At 39.8% G+C, this 23530-nt stretch overlaps 1 protein-coding gene and 1 long non-coding RNA gene across 12 annotated transcripts in view; one reads left to right on the forward strand and one right to left on the reverse strand.

Annotated features, from left to right (window-relative positions):
* The window catches only part of kat6b (K(lysine) acetyltransferase 6B), a 145972-nt gene that overhangs the window by 24914 nt on the left and 97528 nt on the right, over nucleotides 1-23530 (reverse strand). For all 9 annotated transcript variants that reach the window (XM_069885257.1, XM_069885259.1, XM_069885256.1 and 6 more), the window contains 6 exons: nucleotides 17633-17748; nucleotides 13000-13141; nucleotides 11268-11429; nucleotides 7452-7545; nucleotides 1567-1798; nucleotides 763-922 (listed from right to left, as the gene is read on the reverse strand). In XM_069885257.1, coding sequence (XP_069741358.1) covers nucleotides 763-922; nucleotides 1567-1798; nucleotides 7452-7545; nucleotides 11268-11429; nucleotides 13000-13141; nucleotides 17633-17748 — 906 coding nt within the window. The remainder of the gene's footprint in view (nucleotides 1-762; nucleotides 923-1566; nucleotides 1799-7451; nucleotides 7546-11267; nucleotides 11430-12999; nucleotides 13142-17632; nucleotides 17749-23530) is intronic.
* The window catches only part of LOC138736197 (uncharacterized), a 106632-nt gene that overhangs the window by 20130 nt on the left and 62972 nt on the right, over nucleotides 1-23530 (forward strand). The window contains exons 3-4 of one of the 3 annotated variants that reach the window (XR_011340144.1): nucleotides 1689-1789; nucleotides 6296-6395. This is a non-coding gene — a long non-coding RNA (uncharacterized lncRNA). Of the gene's footprint in view, nucleotides 1-1688; nucleotides 1790-2431; nucleotides 3087-6295; nucleotides 6396-23530 lie in introns of those variants that run through there. The other 2 variants (XR_011340142.1, XR_011340143.1) reach the window with 2 other exon arrangements.

The raw sequence follows: 23530 nt of genomic DNA on the forward strand, positions 1-23530 counted from the left end.
TAAATGCTTGCCCATTCTAGTGAGTTTGGTTTATTTTTTTAAACTTAATTTGCAAATCAATAGCTTGCATCTGTGAACATTCTAAAAAATATATATTCATTTTTCAAACACCTAAGAGTTTTCTGATACAATAATTATGTCACTGGGGAAAAAATAGTGATAAAATTATTTTTGAATATTTGTGTTTTACATCATTATCCATAAATCACTGGACATTTTGTGAGATTATAACAAGTCACCTTCACATTTGAAACATTTAGTCTGTTTATAACTTCAGAAAAATGATGCATAGATATGTTTACTTTTATGACAATAAGCTTGTCTCTCAATTAGGACCCTCAGTGTGAAACATCCATTTCAACTGCTCTATTTCTTTTTTGTTCAAACTTTATATATTTTTAAAATCATCTTTCTCACATCTCACATCATCTTTTCTCAAGTGAAGCTTTGTATTTCTGGTATTTTAGACAAAGATAAATAGTGTGGATACTGAATAATGTCTCAGGAATAAAGCCACCTCTCAAGTCTGAATATAAATTTTGCATCCATGACTGTAAAATAAATATATTGTTTTGTGCAAACAATTCCAAACTTTGTTTACTGTCAAGGTCATAAATACATTATAAATATATGTTGCATACATATCACTGAAAATCCCAAATGAAAAGCAAAATAAAATCTTTCAAACAGAACTGGCTAAGACGTTGCAATGAAATACATTTCAGGAACAAAAGCTAAGTTTTTTTTTATAAATGCATGCACCTCTCTTTCGGCCTCTACCTCCTCTTCTGAAGGAACAGCACTGGGAATGACTACTGGAGTCCACCGCAAGCTTTCTTGGTCCACTTCATTGACACGTGGATTGGTATGCAGCTTTCCCACATGTTCCTGGATGAGTTTTTGCCTCCGGATTATAACAAACCTACAAAATTCAAGTGCAATTTGTACCATTGCTCATAAGTTTGCACTGATTATTCACAGTATTCACCAAATAGTGAACTCATGAGAGGAACACCATAATTGTGGGATAGTATTTCTGTTGGATAACAGAATGGTCCCAACAATTGTTTGCAACTTACAAATGGGTTTATCATCACACATTTTATGTTGAATTATTAAATGAGCACTATTAAAGGGTAATAAAAGCAAAATCAAATGCTGGTTGGTCATGCAGTATCTGTCCAGAGAGCAAAATTTAATATTTTGTCATGACTCCATCATGCATATCAAGAGCCTTTACACAAGGTGATGCAAATTCACTAAAAAAGTCAAGTTACCAGCCTAAAAATTCACCAGTGGACAAATATAAAAATTACTATTTAAAAAAAACTGCTAGATGACTCAAACAGCTTAATGTGCTTCACAGAAAAGGTTTCTAATTTACTCTCATGGAGGACTGAAATGTAGAATATTAAACATGTGAACTTCCCAAGAAGTTATTAAAAATTATGTAATGCACAGGGATTAATGAATGTGGAATTTGGAAAATGATGTCATCATGTGCGGTTTGCCAAGAATGTGGCCATGAGTTTGTTTACCTTTTAAAAAAAATATATTTACACCTACTTGCATTGCTGTTTGTTGATCATCTTTAGCTGTTGTAAAGTCATTGCAATGTCATGTGGACACATTCCTGTTTTCCTGCTAATACCCTTTATACTGATTTGCTTGTCCTGATGCTGTTGCAGATATTCTAGTATCACGCTCTTCCAGTATGCCAGATATGAAAGCCGTCCCAAGTCAGAGAGGGGTTTTTCAGGTGATCCTGCTTGACCTTCTTGCCTTGAAAGTAAGTAGCCTAAGTAAGGATCACACAAAATGACAAAAAGAAAAACATTTTTAGGTTAGTTAAGTTGTTTTTACCACATGCATCTATAGATTTGTCATGTGCTGTAGTACAAAACATTGGTAAGACCACACATACAGTTAGGACAGTGGTTAATGCAGTACCAGCAACTGGGGTTCGAATCCAGTGCTGTCTGAAAGTAGTTTGTAACCTAGCCCAGCAATGGCGTAGGTTTCCTTCGAGGGTTCCGGTTTTCTCCCACCCTACAAAATGTACAGGAGTTGTAGGTTAATTAGGTGTAATTGGGCAGCATGGGCTTGTGGGCTGGAAGGGTCAGTTACTGTACTGCATACTTATATTTACATTTTTTAAAAATTGCATTTAATTTCAAAATTTCATTGCATGCATATTCTTTCTTTTTGGCTTGGCTTCGCGGACGAAGATTTATGGAGGGGGTAAAAAGTCCACGTCAGCAGCAGGCTCGTTTGTGGCTGACAAGTCCGATGCGGGACAGGCAGACACGGTTGCAGCGGTTGCAGGGGAAAATTGGTGGGTTGGGGTTGGGTTATGCATATTACACATCCTGAACTTGCTAGTCACTCTTTGCCAGAAACTTTCTGACTGTGCAATAACTTTGCCCATCAGGTTATACTTGAAAAAGTGGTGGTGACAGCCTTTCTGGACCATTGCATTCTGTAAGGTGAAGCTACTTTGAATACCTGAAAACTGGTTGATTCAGTGATAATAAATAATGCTAATACAGTTCAGAATCAGAAAGATATGTGATTGCGTTAGGCTGATGCAAACATGCAGGTACTGCTTTTGCAGGTCAGGGTATTGTTTACAAAGGTTCTTTCCTGCTTTCAAGTTAACTTTTATTTTCTATTCATGTTACTTTAGTGTTTGATTATTTTTCCAATTTTCTGTTCCTCTTATTATTTTTATTCTTCATTGAGGCAGGGAACATTCACAGCAAGGGACCTGTGAGATAATTAGGTGGAAAGGAAAACATTGTGGGAAAAAAAAGTATATTGTTCTAGCTAAAGTATGATCAATTGCTAAGGCAAATATACAAAGATAATTGTAGAAAAAACATAGCCATTGTAAAGAAGAGATTGTGAAAACATTCAAAAGCCTATGAAATATTTGCTACATTCCTTTAGAATCATTCATTGCCAGATCAACAAATTTGGAAAATGATGCCAGACAGGTTCTGGCCCGAAACTTCAATTTACAAGCAATTAATTAGGGTGACTTTAAAAAACTATCACCATTTTAGTATATTAAAAAAAGAAGTTTATTTGATGCAACTGTGTTAAACAATGCAAAAAATCACTCCCACTGGGAATTATGTGCTGAAATCTGTAAATTTTCATTAAAAGTAAATACTATTAACATATTTCTACAGTATGTGAAATCATTTGTTTCTACAAACTTATTGCATTGACAGTAGCCTGTGTTAAAATACACGCTCAATTTTATAAACATATTTAATATTTTAATACTGCATTCAAAGCCACCCAACTGCATTAAGTGAAAAAAAACTATTATTTATACATTGTACACCATTGGTTAATTTAATCAGTACATTCCAAAAGCCAAACAATTGAATACAAAATAAAAATATTTCAAAAGCAAATATAATAATTATGCTGCACCAGCTAAAACCTGTATCAAGTATAGATGATCCATTTGAACTATGGACTGGTTTATTTCAAGAAATAATGATGTATTTTCTCTTTTAAAACCTCTGGGAGAGAATATTCCTTGTGTTGCATTCAAAGTATTCTGAAATGTTATAAAATTGTGGTCATACTGAAGATGCAGTGTTAGCTTCAATATTCAATGAATCACCTTTCAATCAATGCAGTTGAATGGGTTTGGATGCAATATTAATATATTAACTGTTGATGAAATGTTAGCTAATGTAGGCACATCTAAACATGTTGAAAAGAAAATGATGTAATATTTACAGAAATTGATTCATCTCATTTTCTTTTATTGAAAACTGATTTTCCTGAAATATTTCACCTATATACAATTTTCTGCAGTTGGAAATATTTGTATCAAATTAACTCATAATTATAGATATTTAAATCATGAAATATTTCAATATTCCAACACAAGGGATATTGGGGATCTAGTTCAGAAGAAGAGAGAGGTGTATAGCAGGTATAGGCAACACAAAGAAAATGAGGTACTTGAGGAGTTAAAAAATGCAAGGAAAACCCCATGAAAGAAATCAGAAAGGTGAAAAGAAGACATGCGGTTGCTTTGGCAGACAATGTGAAGGAAAGTCCTAAGGGTTTCCACAGGTATATTAATAGCCAAAGGAAAGTCAAGGTATTTAAAATTATGAGTGTAAAGGTTAAAATCTAAGGTTTTACTTAGTTAATTTTGTTCCTATCTCTTTAAGAGACTATTGTTCGTAGTGTTACCAAAGTGGCTATCATCTAATATGTTGTACGTAATATCTGCGCAGACTAACAGCTTGCTCACTCTTCGACAAGGTGAAGAAACGCGAGCACGAGAGATTTTTTTGAATTTTTTGCATCTCTTTAAATATCTTTTTATGCATTTCTTTAAGCTAGTATCTCTAAGCTTATGTATCTCTATCATACAGTAAATGCTTTGTTATTCATCGTTATTAAAGTCTTAATGTGAAGCGATGCAAAAGGTATAGCGTTTTTATCAACGAATTAAAGCTACATAAAACAGCAGTCAGAGTGGGATTTATTGGATTAAAGAGATCAAAATTCGGAATATCATAGCATGCTTTTGGAAGATGATACTTTGAAATTAGGATATATTAGAATAAGGAAAGTGTTGTCTATATAAAGTAAATATAAGTAGGCTTTTTCCATTGATGGGAGATGAGATAAAAGCTAAAGGTGAGAAGTTTAAGGGGAAATTCTTCACGCAGAGAGTGGTGGGAGTGTGGAATGAGCGTGAAGTGGTGAATGTGGGCTCAATTTTAACCTTTAAGAGGAATTTGGACAGGTACATGGATGGATGAGTCAGGAGGACTATGGACTGGAAGCAGGTGGGACAAGGCAGAAAAATGGTTCAGCCCAGACTAGAAGGGCCGAAGGGGCTTGTTTCTGTGCTACAATGTTATATGGTTCTATATGTGTTAATAACATAAAACATTGCTAACAGCTTTGAGTTGACATGCTCAATTGCTTGTCCCAGACGTTTTAGATCTGAAATTTCACTATCACATTTCCTGGCTTCACAATGAATGATTTTCATCATTTTAAGAATATATTAACTACCAAATATGACTACATATTGCCAAAACATGAGTCATGAGGGCTAAATACAGTATAACTCCGTTTATCCAAAATCAGATTCTCCAAAATCTTCACTTATCCGAAATGTAAAAAAAATTTGGATAAACGAGGATATCGGAAACAAATCAGAAATCTTCATTTATCTGACTTTTTTTGGAGCTGAAATTACCTCACGGGTTGAAAGAAAATCACCCGAGATGAAATTAGAACAGCTACTGTCCTCGTTTCAGATAACTCCCTCCCTCCCCTTTCCATTTCTTCTTTACCTTCCCCCCCTATTGGCTTTTCTCTCCAACTCTCCCCCTCAAACTGTATGTGGCCATCGTCGCTCAGTCATAAGAATCCCTTGTCCCGGTGTCATCAAGGAGAACAGCCTCCTGGGCGGGAGCGGGTCCTTGGGCTCAGTGGCGTTCCCCTCCTATCCCCTTCCTTCCCACCCTCCTTGGCACACCGGATTTGACTCCAAATCCTCTCAACTCCAGATCCTCCCCTTGGCCTACTACCCCGATATGCGTATACTGTAGGCTGAGGGGAGAAATCGGAGTCAGGACTCTGGTGACAGGGGAGACAGAAGCTTGCCGACTCACCAGTCAGCGTTTCACTGGCCCGGGAAGGCTCCCTGGGGATCAGCAGCAGCAGTGGGTTCGTGTCAGTGATTGGCAGCTGGCGTTGGGTTCATTTTGGTGAGCAGTGGCAGCCAATTTTTTTTTTTTTGGTGAGAATTAACATTATTTTAATGCTTAAAAAGCCTTCCCTTCGTTGACAAGTGATTTGCTGTTGCTACTGGGCTGTTTTAAAAAAAATGACCAGTTCTCAAAAAAGTTTATCCGACAGAAGAGCGGTCCCGACCATTTCAGATAATCAGAGTTGTATTGTATAATGTTACTTCTGTTAAAAATCTGAAAAGTTGAGAAAACACGAAGCTGCTTACATGTCTTATTATATATCGCCCTCAACATCCCTCCGATATGACCTCTATATGGACAATTAAATACTTCATTAAGGCTCTTGTAAGTAGTGCAAGATTTTTTAAGAGCTCTTTGGGTCTTCTGTAACTGAAGGACTAAGTTTTGGCTATTTCATCACTACAAACTTGCATAGTGACATTCACACTTTATGTTTATGTTGCTTGATTTGATATTAATGTTTGAATCCTTACTATTTCTGAAGCAAATTGGTATTATAAGTGATTGTTCTTATTTGCTGTTACCTCAAGTGATCAACAATAACGTAGCGCTGCTGCTGGTGCAGACCCGGGACAACGAATGGGGAGACACAATGTTACTCCAAAGGGTTCAACTGCTCTGTCCTAATGACGGCCAGAGGCGCCATACAAGCTTTAAACGGTCTGTTAAATGAGCCAACAGTGTTTGTCAGTAAAATTCTGCACCTCAAGGTCTTTGGCAGTAGATACAAGTAGATTCTGGGGAGGGGGGTGAGTGGTCCAGCATTGAGCATCAGAAACAGGGAGAACGCTCCCTGTTGAGAAAGGAGAAGCAGAGGAGATGACCCTATAAGACCAACAAGGGGGTTGGGGCTGATGGACCCACACAGATGTGGGCTGTTGGCGACTTGTGGTTGAAGGACTTACACAGGTTGCAGGCTGCTGGATACTGGCTCATTGGAACCAGGTTCGAAGCCGGGATTTGGGAGGACGCTGAGGGCAAGAAGAGCTCTAGAAGGGACTTGGGCACTGAAGGCTTCCTGATCCTGTTAAGTTTAGGATCTGGAGCTTCAGTATGTATGCCTGCAGGAGCGATGGAGGCGAATCCACGGACATTCAGTCACTGTGAGAGGTGCCGGGCTCATGGGGACTCTTTGTTTGCCTTGCGACAGACAAAAGTTAAAGTATATCATGTGCGATACATTGTTAATGCATGTATTATTATGTGACAATAAAAGGAACCATGAACCTATAATTTGCAAGCTGAGGTGTGATTCCATGAAAAATTAGCTTGAGAAGCACTTTTCCCTCAAGGCTGTGTAAAATATAAAGCTTACTCTTGCACAGGTCTCTGAAAGGGAAAATTATAATTCATTTGCTTCATTAGTGCTTTATTCAGTACCCTAATACTTGAATATAATTATTGTGTTTGCAAAGTTTAACAATTACTATCTTTAACAATTTTGTTCCGCCTACTGGCTTTTTGTGAAGGCATATGGTCAGATATTCTTAATCGAAACTGAAAGGGAAAATTCACATCTGAAGGCATATCGTCTACAATACTTATTGATGCATAAATCAAAGCTGCGACATCAAGAATTGTTATCATTTTTTTTCAGCATATTACTTTAAAAAACTTACATTCTTTAATTGTCCCAACTCTCCCAAAAATTATTTGAACAAAGTTTAAACAAAGAAAAGCACTTACTGAAATCAATCAAGAACCTCCCAAAGCCTCGCCTTTGGTACTGAGGCATAATCATTATGCAGGATACATTGTACTTCTGCTGGCAAAGCTTTTCCTGAAGGAAGGAGACATTGATTTAGATTCAGACAGCACATTACTGAGCAGCGCTCTTGTAAAATGTCACACTAATCTAGAAAAACAATAATTACTAACAACAACGAAATACGAGAACCTGTTGATCTGGTTTTGAATCAAATCCAAATTGTCCACTCAGTTCTTGTTGTTCAAGTCCCTCAGAGTGGCAATACATGCAGATGTACAATAATGAAGAAAGGGTATGGTCTGCTTGCCTTCATAGGTTTGGTTGTCAGACAACAGGAAGGATGTGATTGCAGAGATTCACCAGAACTTTGCCTGGATTGAAGGACTGAAATTATGAGGAGTCCAAAGGACAGTTGGCCTTCATCAGAAAGGGGATGGATTATAAAAGTAGATGCCTTGCTACATATGCATTGGCATTGGTAAGACCATGTCTGGGTGTACCTAGTTAGACTCATTGGTCTAATTATATGGCCTATCCCTCTTCCCTTTTGAATAAAGGGAACCACATTTGCTGCCTTCCAGTCATCTGTGGTGCCTCGCCTATAAATAAAGAAGATTTAAAAATCTGTCAAGGCTCAAGTGATCTCTTCCTTTGGCTCCCAGGGGAGGCTGGGATACATCTCATTTATTCTCTTGCATGTTTGTTAAGGCATCTAATACTCATTTTTATATATCTTTACATGGTTTGGAAATTCACTTCCCCACGTGAAATCCACAACAACAATATCTTTTTTTGTGACTATAAATGAGAAATATTAATGTAAACCCTCATCTCCTCATGCAGATTACCCCTATTCTTTTCTTGGTGGCCCTAAGTTTCTGGACCACTTTACACAACATTCTCGAAACTTACTGAATTATGGCAACAATCTCACAATACTAGAATATGCTGGCTAGCAAGATGGTGGAAGCAGGTGCTCTCATAATATTGAAGAAATATCTAGACAAACATTGCCAAGGCATAAAGGACTACATACCAAATGCTTGTAAATGGGATTAGTGCATATGAGTATGTGGTGGTTGATATGGATATGATGGGCTGAAGGGTTTGCTTCTATGCTCCAACACTACAATAGATTTAATAATTCATGCCAGTCACTAAATTTTAATGGAAAATATTAGGTTTGTTCCATTTCTAGAGGCTTGTCTGGATTGCAGTTCTTTTTATCTATTTTACAGATTGTCTAACTGTGCCTTTGTCAGCGTATTTATGTTCCTTGGAAGCTGCAAAAAGTTAGACTTTCATTGCATCTGTACAATGGATTTTCTTCAATAAACTCTTCATTATTTATTCTAATAGGTTCTATCAGAATTAATTTATTTGCTGAATTTTTTATTCAGTATGACTACATTACAATTATACAGATCTAAAAATGTCTTGTGCGACAAGATCAGGAACACAATTGTGGAAATGTTAAAAGCAGTTTAAAAATATTTAAACCAAGAAATTTCATAAAAAAAGAATATTTGGAATTATTCACAACTGTCTTAAATTTTAAAAGGTAACTAGATTCCCTTTTGATTATTCATTATTTACATTTTTAAAGCTAGAATATTTTACAATAAACCTTGACCTTGAGCTGCAGAAGATTTTTTTTACATCAGGAAACATTTCAATTTAGGTTGAAACAAAAATGTAAACTCTTCTGTGTAAAAATCCAGATGAATTCTCACTCAGTTAAGATAATTACTGATATTTTGATTGCAACTGTTGCACTTAATCTATCCTACATATTTACAGTTTTGGTGCCTTTACAGAATTGCAGTTCTAACCCAATTTACAGTCGTCTTGAGGCTGAGGAAATTCACCACTGAATTAAATAAGGATGAAAGCAAATCATCTTTATTTAAACTGAACACAAAATTAGTTAAACAACACACTTTGAAATCCTATAATACATGGGTGAAAAATAGATCAATTAGAGCAGTTAATTAAGAATCTTATTTGCATACTTTGGATTCATTCCAAAAGAAATTAAAGCAATCCTTACAGAATTCTACTTTTCAATTGTTTGGTCTGGAAAGTAGAGTAACCACTTTTTAACCAGGTTGTAGAAGTTATATTAAATTTAATCCTTTCATTCACTTAGAAGTTGATAGGCAGAGTTCCAGATCAATTAAAAAAGATAATAATTAATATTAATCAAATCAATTTACAAGGTAGCAAACTTTATAATCAATTTGTAATAATATTGTCATTATCAACAAATGGCTAACAAAATAATTAAATATCACAGATAAACCTATTCTGTGTGTTGAGTTACAGAAATATCTCTAGAGATCATCATTAATTATTATTTTGTGCAAAGACATTAGAATAGATTTGAAATGATCCTGCATGATGCAATGATCTTTATGAACACGAGCTAGTACTTGAGCTGGTCAGCCTTGAGGATCACTTAATAAAACTATAGCACAATAATTCAAACACTTCTGTGTCTATTTACTTTCTTTCAGTCTTGTCAGCTCCTCTTTTTCACTTACACACCCAACACACCATTCCACACTTTATTCTTTTTTGCATTACAACCTGCCCCTCACACATTTCTCTCCATTATCCTATTGAAATTTTTTCATTCTCCTCTTTATCTTCTTTATTTGTATGAAAGAGCTCACAATTTGCACCATCCCACCTCCTTGCTTAAATTTGTAAATCCTCCCATGCATGCCAATAGATTTACAGAATTCTAGGCATAAACATTTTGTAGCTCCAAAGAAGCTGTTATATTTATTCAGGTGATTTATCAGATTGCTCAATAATATTTGTAGTGCACAAATGTTTTGAATTACCCAGACTGCTGACTGGAGGATTTGTCACAGAAGGACGCTAGGATTGAAAGGGCAGGGAAACAAAGGTGAATGGATGTTATGCAACACAGCAGTTGAAGGTGATCGAACGAGATCAAGATATTGTGAACGAGATATTGTGTCTGGGAGAGAAAACAGTGGAAGCAAAAGACAACTTCAGTATTTCAATGTGGCTCTTCAATACATTTAAAAAAAACACAATCAGTTTGATTACTATATTTTATTTTAATTTCTCCATTCTGCTTCATTAGAGTTAATTTTTCCTATCTAGATTTGTAGCATATAAAAGTTTAAAAACTACTCAATTTTAGGAAACTGCTACAAAAATGAGTACAATAAATAAAAACAACTTCCCATTCATAACAGATTTGAGCCTTCTCAATATTAATGAATAAGAATGTGTAATCTCATTGAATATTTTAACTAATACAGGTACACAATCCTTTATCCAGACCCTTGGATGCTCCAAATTTCTGATTTTTCCGGAATTTGGAAAGCCAGATTTAAGCCCACCCGAATTGTGCTGCCGTATCCACCCCTCCCCCTTCCAGTCATGCTGCCGTCTCCCCCTTCTCACCCTCCCCACTCGTGCTGCCGGTCTCCCCCCTCGCCCACCCAACTCGCGCTGCCGGTCTCCCACCCCATCGCCCGCCCGACTTGCGCTGCCGGTCTCCCACCCCGTCGCCCGCCCGACTCGTGCTGCCGGTCTCCCACCCCGTCGCCTGCCCGACTCGCACTGCCGGTCTCCCACCCCGTCGCGGCCCGACTCGCGCTGTCGTCTCTCTCCCCCCACTTACCGGTTTTTGAAGCTTTCTGGATTTTAGATGTCTGGATAAAGGATTGTGTACCTGTATCATTTAACCCATCTCTTCCTTCATGTCAATTCAGGAAGGAGAAAAAAAAGTTGATTTGTTCTGAAACACTTACCTTGGAGAAGTACCCAACAAGATGACAGCCCTTTTCATCATTTTTAGTCAACACATAGAAAAGAAATGGTTCAACATCATAGTAAAGTGTTTTATGGTCCAGAAAAAGCTTGGCTAATAGACAGAGGTTTTGACAGTAGATCTTACTGATATTTCCATCAACCTGTAAATTGAATTGCAGGGTTATAAATTTTCTCGTATACATAACAAAGTAATGTATTCAAAAACTCCTCAAACATATATCACTAAAATACCATTTTGATACCAAAGTATACACTGTGATTGCAATTATTTCACAATCTCAAATAAAAGTTGCTAACTTTTGGGATCACTGTCATATAATCATCTTCTTGCTTTAAAAGCAATTCCTGATACAGTGAAACCTCGTCAGAACATGATTCATTAATCCGCGGAATCGCTTATTGCGCGGGTGTCTGTGGACCCCAAACTGCAAAGATGTGGGCTGATGACAATCGGTCGGCAACCCAACTCCCCGCGCCTGACAGCCCCCCCTCCCCGCTGCCCCTGCCCCCCAGCGCGGGACTTCGGGGCAGGAGCGGTAAGCATGGGACGTTGATGGAAATATCCCCCGACGCGGGAAGTCGGGGAAGGGGCAGCCGGCGCGGGACGCCCATGCCTCGACGTCCCATGGTGGCTGCCCCTGCACCAACATCCCGTGCCAGCAGCCCCTACCCCGAAGCCCCGTGCCTGCCACCCCAGCCCCAATGTCTCACGCCAGCTGCCCCTACCCCGACGTCCCATGCCAGCAGCCCCAACCCTGAAGTCCTGCACCTGCAGCCCTGCACTCTGACATATATGCAACTGTTCCACGACTCGGCTGTAACGCAGTATGAAATCTTGGACCCCAACTACCGCATTCTAACGAGCTTTTACTGTATTTGTTCTCAAAAATATTGTTGACCAATTCTGTACATTAAAAACTGTTTCTGGTATTTATTCACAGATTCCTTTGTAAGACCAGTTGTGCACGAACTGTATAATTAAACGACAACTCCAATTTGAAATTTCAGGCCATATAAACATCTTAAGCACAAAGTCAATAGAACATGAAATAATCAATTCAAGGGAAACTATCCAAACAATGAAAAAGTGTTTAATAGCTTTATAATAGTTGCACAGCATCTTACAGTCAATCCAATAGAGTATATTTATGTAACACAAAGTATTCATCAATTTTTAATGAAGCACAAATGGAATAAAAGCCTGAAATGACTACAAGTGAAGTTCAGAATAACAGTTTCTCTCCAGAGTCTGTTTGGACTTGAACTTAAGTGATGACTTTTGGGTTAATGTGCAGCACAATTGTGCAGATGCATGACCAACTATCAGTATCCTTGCTGAAGGTTGCAACTTCCTCGTGAAGTAACCTTCAAATTGAAAAAGGACTTCAAAAACTATACATTCTAAAACTTTAAATGTAGATTATTTTAGTATATTTCAAATTTGATTATTTTAATTATAAAATTGCACATATTACTCTGCGTGAACAGAGATAGCTGCTTCTGCAAATTTGAAGTAAATTGCTCCAGAAATGGGTTGTATTTACAACAATTTACTAAATTAGAGAAAACCAAATTACTATACAAAAGGAATATAATTTTCCAGCACCAACTCTTTTCAAATACACTGCTAAAAGAATTTTTAATCAAGTCACAAAATTGAATTATACATAATTTACCACATTAACAACGGCTGAACTTTTAACATTTTACCTCAAATACTGACAGATCATTTTTTCGGTAAATTTCATTAGCAGGTGGATGGTACCAGCCACATTTTTTTGTGTGCCTCTGCAAAATGTTCCGACTCTTCATGTACCTCAGGCAAAATTCACATAGGTAAAGCTTTGGTAGCCTGCAGGAAATGTGTGGAAATAACATTAATATTTAATTTGTAAATTACCAACAGTAAAAAATTTGTCAGTAGGTCATTTTGTTTGAGAGTGAGCCTTCTGCACACCACATAACCATATAACAATTACAGCACAGAAACAGGCCAGTTCAGCCCTTCTAGTCCATGCCAAACACCTTCTCCCACCTAGTCCCATTGACCTGCACCCAGTCCATAACCTTCCATACCTCTCTCATCCATATACCTATCCAATTTTTCCTTAAATATTAAAATCAAGCCCACATCTACCACTTTGGCTGGAAGCTCATTCCACCCTCCACCCTCTGAGTGAAGAAATTTCCTCTCGTTTCCCCTTCAATCTCAATCCATCTCCCCCACTCTCAATGGAAAAAGCCTGTCCACATTGACTCTATCTGTCCCCCTCATAATTTTAAATACCTCTATCAAATCATTGTTCGATCTTCTACACTCCAGGGGATAAAGTCCTCATCTGTTTAACCTTTTCCTGTAACTCAAACCCTGAGACCCAGGTAGCATTCTTGTAAATCTTCTCTGCACTCTCTATTTTGTTTATATCCTTACTATAATTCAGGGACCAAAACTGCACACAATATTCCAAATTTCTGGCCTCACTAATGCCTTATACAACCTCAATGAGACATCCCAACTCCTGAATTCAATACTCTGATTTATGAAGCCTAACATACCAAAAGCTTTCTTCTCCACCCTATCTACATGTGACTCCACTTTCAGGGAATTATGTACTAAAATTCCTAATCCCTTTGTTCTATTGCATTCCTCAATTGTCTACCATTTAACGTGTATGATTTTTGCTGATTAATCCTACCAAAATGTAGCACCTCACACTTATCAGTATTAAACTCTATCTGCCATCTTTCTGCCCATTCTTCTAACTGGCCTATATCCCAGTGCACTCTCTGGCATCTCCCATCCAACCACTGCTGAATCCATTTCACTACTTCAACATTAATACCTAATGATTGAACCCTCCTAATTAACCTCTTATGCAGAACCTTGTCAAAGGCCTTACAAAAGTCCATATAGACAACATCCATAGCCTTCCCTTCGTAAACAGTAACTTGCTTGAAAAATTCTATAAGATTTATTAAACGTGATCTACCACGCACAAAACAATGATGGCTACTCCTAATTGTATATTCCATCTCAAAGAACACTCTCCATTAATTTACCTACCACCACCACCAGACTCACAGGTCTATAATTACCCAGTTTACTTTTAGAGTCTTTTTTAAACAGTGGAACAACGTGAGCTATCCTCCAATCCTCAGGCACCTTCCCCATGGCTAATGACATTTTAAATATTTCTGTCAGAGCCCCTGCTATTTCTACCTCAAGGACCTAGGGAATATCTTGTCAGGGCCCAGAGATTTATCCACCTTTATTCTCTTTAAAATAGCCAGTACTACATCCTCATTAATCTGTATATATTCCATGACATCACCACTAGTTTTCCTTATTTCACTCCTCAGTGAATACTGAAGAAAGAAAATCAGTTAAAATTTCCCCCATCTCTTCTGACTCTTCATATATCTATACTTTAAAAATAATTTAGAGATATAGCACAGTAATAGGCTCTTCCAGCCCGCGAACTCAAGCTGCCCAAATACACGCGTGACCAATTAACCTACTAACCCCGCAAGTCTTTGGAATGTGGGAGGAAACCAGAGTACCTGGAGAAAGTTCTCGCAGACTTGGGAGAATGTACCAGCCCTTCATAGACAAAGCTGGATTTTTTTTGACAATAGCCGTTTACAAAGTGGGGCTGCTCGGGACCCGTGTATCATACCCGTATAATGGGCCCCATGCAGCCTCTTACAACTGGATCCTAAATTGCCTGGTCGTGACATGCCATGCACTCACTCACCAGGGTTGGCCTCCGAAAGGTAATTGGCTTGGGTGCGGAATTGGGGGGGGGATGGTGCTGTTGGGGCTGGGGCGAGCGTGGAGTTGGATCGCTGTTGGGGCTGGGGAAGGAACATGGAGTCAGAGCCGAACGCTGTCAGGCTGGCAGGGAGCAGAGTGGACTGTCAGGGGAGAGGTGTGGGTTGGTGGGTGGTGGTGAGGGCCAGTGGGGAACGGAGTGGGTTGGCAGGGAGCAGAGTTGGGGCATGAGCAGCTGCTCTAGGATTCCAGCAGTGATGGGGATTATGGGTAAGGAAGACAGTCACTGCAATGCAAGTGCTGACGTCATTTTCTATCTGGCAGCCACGATTGCTTACAAATTGACCAGCAGCAGCTACATGGTGTATGTACATGGCTACATGGTGTATGTACATGGCTACATGGTGTATGTACATGGGTACATGGTGTATGTACATGGGTACACGATGTATGTACATGGCTACACGGTGTATGTACATGGCTACATGGTGCATGTACGTGGCTACATGGTGTGTGTACGTGGTTACATGGTGTGTGTACGTGGCTACAGTACACGGTGGATGTACATGGCTACACGGTGGATGGACATGGCTACACGGTGGATGGACATGGCTACATGGTGGATGTACATGGCTACATGGTGGATGTACATGGCTACATGATGGATGTACATGGCTACATGGTGGATGTACATGGGTACACGGTGGATGTACATGGCTACACAGTGGATGGACATGGCTACACGGTGGATGTATATGGCTACATGGTGGATGTACATGGCTACATGGTGGATGTACATGGCTACATGGTGGATGTACATGGCTACATGATGGATGTACATGGCTACATGGTGGATGTACATGAGTACATGGTGGATGTACATGGGTACATGGTGGATGTACATGGCTACATGGTGGATGTACATGGCTACATGGTGGATGTCTCCGCTCCATCCTCAACATCCATTGGAGCGCTTACACCCCTAACGTCGAAGTACTCGAGATGGCAGAGGTCGACAGCATCGAGTCCACGCTGCTGAAGATCCAGCTGCGCTGGATGGGTCACGTTTCCAGAATGGAGGACCATCGCCTTCCCAAGATCCTGTTATATGGCGAGCTCTCCACTGGCCACCGTGACAGAGGTGCACCAAAGAAAAGGTACAAGGACTGCCTAAAGAAATCTCTTGGTGCCTGCCACATTGACCACCGCCAGTGGGCTGATAACGCCTCAAACCGTGCATCTTGGCGCCTCACAGTTTGGCGGGCAGCAACCTCCTTTGAAGAAGACCGCAGAGCCCACCTCACGAACAAAAGGCAAAGGAGGAAAAACCCAACACCCAACCCCAACCAACCAATTTTCCCTTGCAACCGCTGCAATCGTGTCTGCCTGTCCCGCATCGGACTTGTCAGCCACAAACGAGCCTGCAGCTGACGTGGACTTTTTACCCCCTCCATAAATCTTCGTCCGCGAAGCCAAGCCAAAGACATGGTGTATGTACCTGGCTACATGGTGTATGTACATGACTACATGGTGTATGTACATGACTACATGGGGTATGTACAAGGCTACATGGGGTATGTACATGGCTACATGGTGGATGTACATGGGTACATGGTGTATGTACATGGGTACATGGCTACAGGGTGTATGAACATGGGTACATGGTGTATGTACATGGCTACATGGTGTATGTACATGGCTACATGGTGTATGTACATGGGTACATGGTGTATGTACATGGCTACATGGTGTATGCACATGGCTACATGGTGTATGTACATGGGTAGACAATCCACCTCTGAGGTGGTTTGCTTACCTGTGCAGTTTAAAAAAAATTCTATTCATCAAATGGCCTGTACACGGGTAGATAACCTGCCAAAATGGCAGGCTAAACTCATGTTACAATCCAATTTGTAAACCGCTAATGTCACCAACAGGATTACTCTCTCACCCTTTCCTTGGTCTTTAGTTCTATCCATTCTTATCTGTCCTTCAAATCTCTACTGACAGTTTCCAATATATCACCATTATCTACTTATCACATTTCAGCCTCCCCTCTGGACAGCTCCAACCCAACCCCATCTGACTCATCTTCCTTTACTTGACCCCTTTTTCTCTTGCCCATCTGGCACTTCCCCACCTGCCCACCAACCCCTCCCCAATTCACCGCTCTTGTACTGCTCAACCTTGTCCTTTTATCAGCCATCTCATTCTTGATGAAGGGTCCTAATCAGAAACAGTGACAATTATTGCTCCCATTGATGCTGCTGCTTCCATCCGCTGACTTCCTCCAGCAGAGCGTTTTTTTGCTCCACTTTCACAAAGAAACCGCTTTTCCATTTTGTTAAGTGCTGAGCATTAGTAAGTTGTTAAACTACAAAATATTATTTTCTGACTTAATGCTCAAGACTGGGATTGTTAAAAAGACCAATGAATATAACAATAAAAAGACAAACAAGGCCCTTTGCTTTTTCAGCTGATTGCAATTTCTTAGTAAAATTGAATAGGCTTACTTTGTCAACTTGTACTGTATATGAAACTCTTAGAACAAAAGAAAGAATGGAATATTACCTTGCATACTCTTGTGGATAGGGCGAAGAATACCAAGTATGGATTTCATACTTTCCAAATTCAATTATAGATGGGTATCGTCCATGGGGGTCAACAGTCGTAACAACTCCCGCTTTCTGTCAAATAATCAGCAAGAATAGAAAAAAAATTAATTGCAAAAGTATCGAGAAAATATGAATTGGATTTCCGTGGAAGGCAGATTTATTCAACTCGTATAACTGGAGCTACATTATCATTATAGCAGTTAATTTATTTCATTTTACAGGTAGGCAGCTTTATTCAATTCATAATTTGAGCTACAGCAGTTATTGAAAACTCTCATTTTCTATGCTTTCATTGTTGATGTTGGAATTATATTGATTTTTTTCAGATGACAAGAAAATTTATTTGTGCTGTAATTGTATTTCTCTGAGAATCAGATGGACTGGAGGAATGGAATAAACCCTCAAATAAACAAACTAAACACAATCCAGATGAATTTGGTGATGCAATTTAGGTCACAGATAACAATGTTCCAAGTGAAACAAAATTTGATTGACTTTGGATTGTAGTTTCTTTCTCCCTTCATCAAAGGAGTGGTCATTGTTGGGAGTGGCTGAGTCAGAGCGGTGAAGTTTTGACTCAACAGGCTTCGGTGAGAACAGGTTAGAGGCGAGGATAGTAGGGGTTGAAGTAAGAAAGTGCCAACCTTTTCAAGGAACAAAAAGGATTCAGGTAGGCACAGGTTTTAGGTATATTTTGTTCCTCTTGTCATAAACAGTGGGAATGGCAGCCAAGGCAAGGGAATGCTCCTCTTGCAGAATGTGGGTTGTCAGGGAACCCTAACCCTAACCCTGATGACTTCATCTGCGAGAACTACATCCAGCTGCAGCTCCTGACAAGCAGAGTTAAAGAATTGGAGCTAAAGTTGGATGAATTCCAGATCATTCGGGAGACAGATGGAGTGATAGACAGGAGTTACAGGGACACTATTACACCTTGGAGACAGGAGGAGGGTAGATGGATGACAGTCAGGAGAGGGAAAGGTTACAGGCAGGTAGTGCAGGGCACCCCTGTGGCCGTTTCCCTCAATAACAAGTAAACTATTTTGGATACTGTTGTTGGTGGGGGTGGGAAATGACCTACCAGGCACAAGTCATGGTGATCAGGTCTCTGGCATGGAATCTGGTACTGTGGTGAAGAAAGGAAGGGAGAAGAAGAGGTGAGCTGTAGTGATAGGGGATTCCATAGTTAGGGGGACAGATAAGAGGTTCTTTGGAAGAGCTAAAGTATCCCAGTTGGTATGGTGCCTGCCTGGTGCCAGGGACCGAGGTATCTCAGATCGAGTTCTCAGCATTCTCAGGAGAAAGAGTGAGCAGCCAGATGTCTTGCTCCAGATGTTGAACGTCATACACAGTTGGCGTAGAGGTAAGCACAATGCATTTACAGTGCCAGCGATCAGGACTGGACCAGGGTTTGAACCCCGTGCTGTCTGTGAAGAGTTTGTACGTCCTCTCTGTGACTGTGTGGGTTTTCTCTGGAGGCTCCAGTTTCTTCCCTCTGTTCAAAGTGCACTAGGGGTGTAGGTTAATTGCAGGAAAAATTGGGAGGTATGGACTAATTGGCCAAAATGGCCTGTTGCCATGCTGCATGTCTAACAAACAAATAAATAAATATACAGAGCAATGATGTAGGTAGGAAAGGTGAGGAGGTTGTGCAAGGAGTTCAGGGAATTAGGCGTTAGGTTGAAGGACAGGACCTCCAGCATTGTGATCTCAGGATTGCTACCCATGCCACCTGCTAGTGAGTTAAAAATAGGAAGATAATGCAGTTTAACATGTGGCTAAAGACATGGTGTAGGAGGGAGGGCTTCAGGTTTTTGGATCATTGGGGTCTCTTCCTGGGAAGGTGGGACCTGTTCCGATGGCATGGTTTGCATCTGAACTGGAGAGGGACTAATATCCTTGCCGGAAGGTTTGCTAGTGTTTCTCTGGTGAGTTTACACTAGATTTGCAGGGAGGTGGGAACCAGAGTGCCAGAGCAGATAAAAGAGTGGAGGAGGGAAAAGATGATGTGAAAATTACATGCACTGTTTGAAGTCAACGGTTGTATGTGGTGGAAAATTTCTAAAGTGCATCTATTCAAGGAATTTTGTAGGAAAAGCAGATGAACTTAGATCAGGGATTGACAGGTGTAATTATGACATTATGGCTATTAGTGAAACTTGGTTGCAGGAGGGGCAGCTCAAAGTTCCGGGCTTGCGCTCCTTAGACGCAACAGAATGGGGGATGGGGTGGGGGAATGAAAAGGGAAGGAATGGCGTTGCTCATCAGGAAAAATATCACAGCTGTGCTCAGGACAGACCACAGAGCTCATCTACTGAGGCTAGATGGGTGGAGCTGAGCAACAGGAAAGATATGACTACACTCATGGATAGTCAACAAGAATTGGAGGAGCAAATCTGTAGAGGGATAGCAGTCATCTGCAGGAAACATAAAGTTGTGATAGTAAAGGATTTTAATTTTACACATATTGACTGGGACTCCCATAGAAACATCAAAAACCTGGAGCACAATACAGTGCCAAACATGTCCCTACCCTAGAAATTACTGGGCTTACCCATAGCCTTCTATCTTTCTAAGCTCCATGTACCTATCCAAAAACCCTATCATATCTATCTTCACCACTGATGCCGGGGGTGGGGGGGGGGGGCGTATTCCACACACCCACCACACTCTGCATAAGAAAACATACCCTGACATCTCCTCTGTACCTCTCCCCAGCGCCTTAAACCTGTGTCCTCTTGTGGTAACCATTTCAGCCCTTGAAAAAAGTCTCTGACTATCCAGTTAATGCCTCTCATCATCTTATCCACCTCTGTCATCCTCTGTCGCTACAAGGAGAAAAGGAAGAGTTCACTCAACCTGTTTTCATAAGTTATGCTCCATAATCCAGGTAACATCCTTGTAAATCTCCTCTGCACCCTTTCTATGGCTTCCATAATCGAGTAGTGAGGCAAACAGAACTGAGCCTAGTACTCGCCTATGATGGTCTGACTTACGATTTTTTGAAGTTACAATGGTTTGAAACCGTACTTCTATTTCGAATTACGATCTGTTCTTGCGCTTGCAATATATTGAGAGTGAAACTGATGATCCTGTTGCTTTAGCATCCCCACCATCCAGCAATTAATTTTAGTTTAATACTTCAAACATTCTTCATGCTCAGCATGCTTTCAGCTGTGTTGGTTAATGTTTCTTTCAGTGTGGAATAAAGGTATTCAAAATTTAATTATAAAAAATGGTAGGTATGGCATTCTTTGTGACATGATGGGAGTGCTGGACTTCCGGGCATGTTATGGTAAAGTTGCATAAGACATTAGTGAAGCTAAATTTGGAGTATTGAGTATCGTTTTGGTCACCTAACTACAGAAAAGATATCAGTAAGATAGAAAGAGTGCATAGAATATTTACTGGGATGTTGCCCAGACCTTAGGAACTGAGTTACAGGGAAAGGTTAGGTCTTTATTCCCTAGAGCAGGGTTTCCCAACCAGGGGTGCGAGATAGCATTTCAGTTTTTTTATAAATCCATACTCCTTCAATTTGGATAATATGTTGGATGATGAAGAGCTGAAGGAAGATCTTATTGAACTGCGCACAAGTCGTGTTCTTGAAATGCAGTTTGAAAGCAAAACTTCAGAACAACATTGGTGTTCGGCAATGGACACATTTCCAAGACTTTGTGAAAAAGCACTAACTGTGCTCATCCCATTCATGACATACTTATGAGAGTCTGGACTTAGTGCCCCTTTGTCAATCAAGACAAAATCTAGAAATCGCTTGGGTGCACAGGCAGACACGTGGAACAGCAACAAAGGGCCATGTTTTGAAAAACTCTTAAGCAATAGACAGGAACAAAAGAGTCATTACATTTAAATTGGCTTATGAACATTTGAACATTAGTTCTTTAATTTTTTTAAAGAAATTTCATGCATGGATGAAAATTTAATTTTTTTGTAGGGTTTATGCAACTTTTAATTTCTTGTAATATTTTTTCTTTTCCATATGTTTCATTTTTGTTTATATATTTTTAAAATTTGATTATACAAATTTGTTTTGGTCACCTTCACCTTTATTCTTAAATAAATTATTACCTTAAGGGGTGCAAGAACATATTAGATTTTTTTTAGGGGTGCGGGGCATAAAAAAGGTTGGGGACCACTGCCCTAGAGCATAGAAGAATGAGGGGAGATTTAATAGATGTATTTAAAATTATGAAGGGGATACACCTACCCTCATACATTATGAGGGTAGGTGAGATACAAACCAGAGGACATGGGATAAGGGTGAAAGGGGAAAAATTTGGGGGGAACATGAGGGGGAATTTCTTCATACAGAGAGTGATGGGAATGTGGAATGAGCTGCCAGCTGAGGTGGTGAATGCAGGCTCAATTTTAACATTTAAGAAGAATTTAGACAGGCACATGGATGGGAGAGGTATGGAGGGCTATGGAACTAGGCAAAAAAAAGGTTCCGCACAGTCTAGAAGGGCTGAAGGGGCCTGTTTCTGTGCTGAAGTGTTCTATGGTTCACTTTCATGACCAATTAAAATTGGCTCCCAGGCTGTATTAATAAGACGAATGAATTCAAAACAAAATATGATCTGTAAATCTGGCTTTTTAATTTTTTTTGTTTCATTGGGCCTGTCATTATCAATGGGTAGGAAGCCTCTCATCACAATGCTAAAGGCAGCACAATTGCCTGTGACAGACTTGAAATCTAAGGAAAAGAACTTCAGTTACAAATTCACACTTTCCCCACGGGATCTCATTACCTTGACTATTTCAGAAGAGAGGCAAACTCAGATAAGCAACTTGGTTGGCATGGATGAGTTGGGCTGAAGAGCCTGTTTTTGTACTGTATGGCTCTGTGATAAATTCAACTGTAATAACTGTGTCAGCTACTTCAGGGAAAGCAAGTATCAGAGTCTTCAACTGCCTCATTCCAGTGGTTCAGCAGCCTGCTCCTCAAATTGTGGTGTGATTTCATTAATCTAGTGGCACAGTGGACATGATCTTAACTGTTAATGAGAAATGCTGAGAGCATCACTGACCATGATATGCGACCTTTGTTGTCCTTATAAAAGTCTTCGGTTCCGTTTATCGAGAGGGACTTGGGATTGGTTTCTGTGGGATTGGCTGCCCACACAAACCTGTCCTGACCTTGTATTTGCTTTCTGATGGCTTTAATTTACAAAACCTTTCTGAAATTATCCCCTGGATCTACATCGATGCAATCTCAATGAAGACCATTTCACAAAGGTTGTGTAAATATCTGAACACTTTTTCATTCCCTCTCATTCCAATTCTGCAACCTTCTTCAACCAGCTTTCCACAGAAGTGGAGCTAATTTTCAGGTCAAATGGGAAAAATATTGAACTCCTATCCTTGCACTACAGAACCTAAGTCAACCCAAGTTTCAGTATACATACAAGATTGCTGGAATTAATTGTCAAGCACATGAGAGTATGGGCCTTGTACTCAACATCTGTACATAAAAAAAAGGTCCTCTGCAACCTGGTCTCACTGTACCACATTAGCCTCCAATAATAAAGGCTTTCAACTCACATGCCAGAGTCTGAATCCCTTTAATCAAGTGACTCACTTACTGGCACAATGTAGATTTTCTGTCATTTGCAATGAAATATTCTGTTTATTCAAATAAATGCACCTCCAATTGAATTCCAGAAGCTTGAAATTATCAAGGACAGAGCATCTCACTTGATTGTCACCTCATCCATGGTTCTAAAGCATTCATTTCCTCCATCACAGATGCCCAAGCAGTTTGCCAATTCTAACAGCAAGTATCAAACCTCCAAGTTCTATCTTCAAGGAAGGTTTAGGAATGACTCTGGAAAAA

The sequence above is a fragment of the Narcine bancroftii genome, chromosome 6 (assembly GCF_036971445.1).
Source record: "Narcine bancroftii isolate sNarBan1 chromosome 6, sNarBan1.hap1, whole genome shotgun sequence".
NCBI lineage: Eukaryota > Metazoa > Chordata > Chondrichthyes > Torpediniformes > Narcinidae > Narcine > Narcine bancroftii.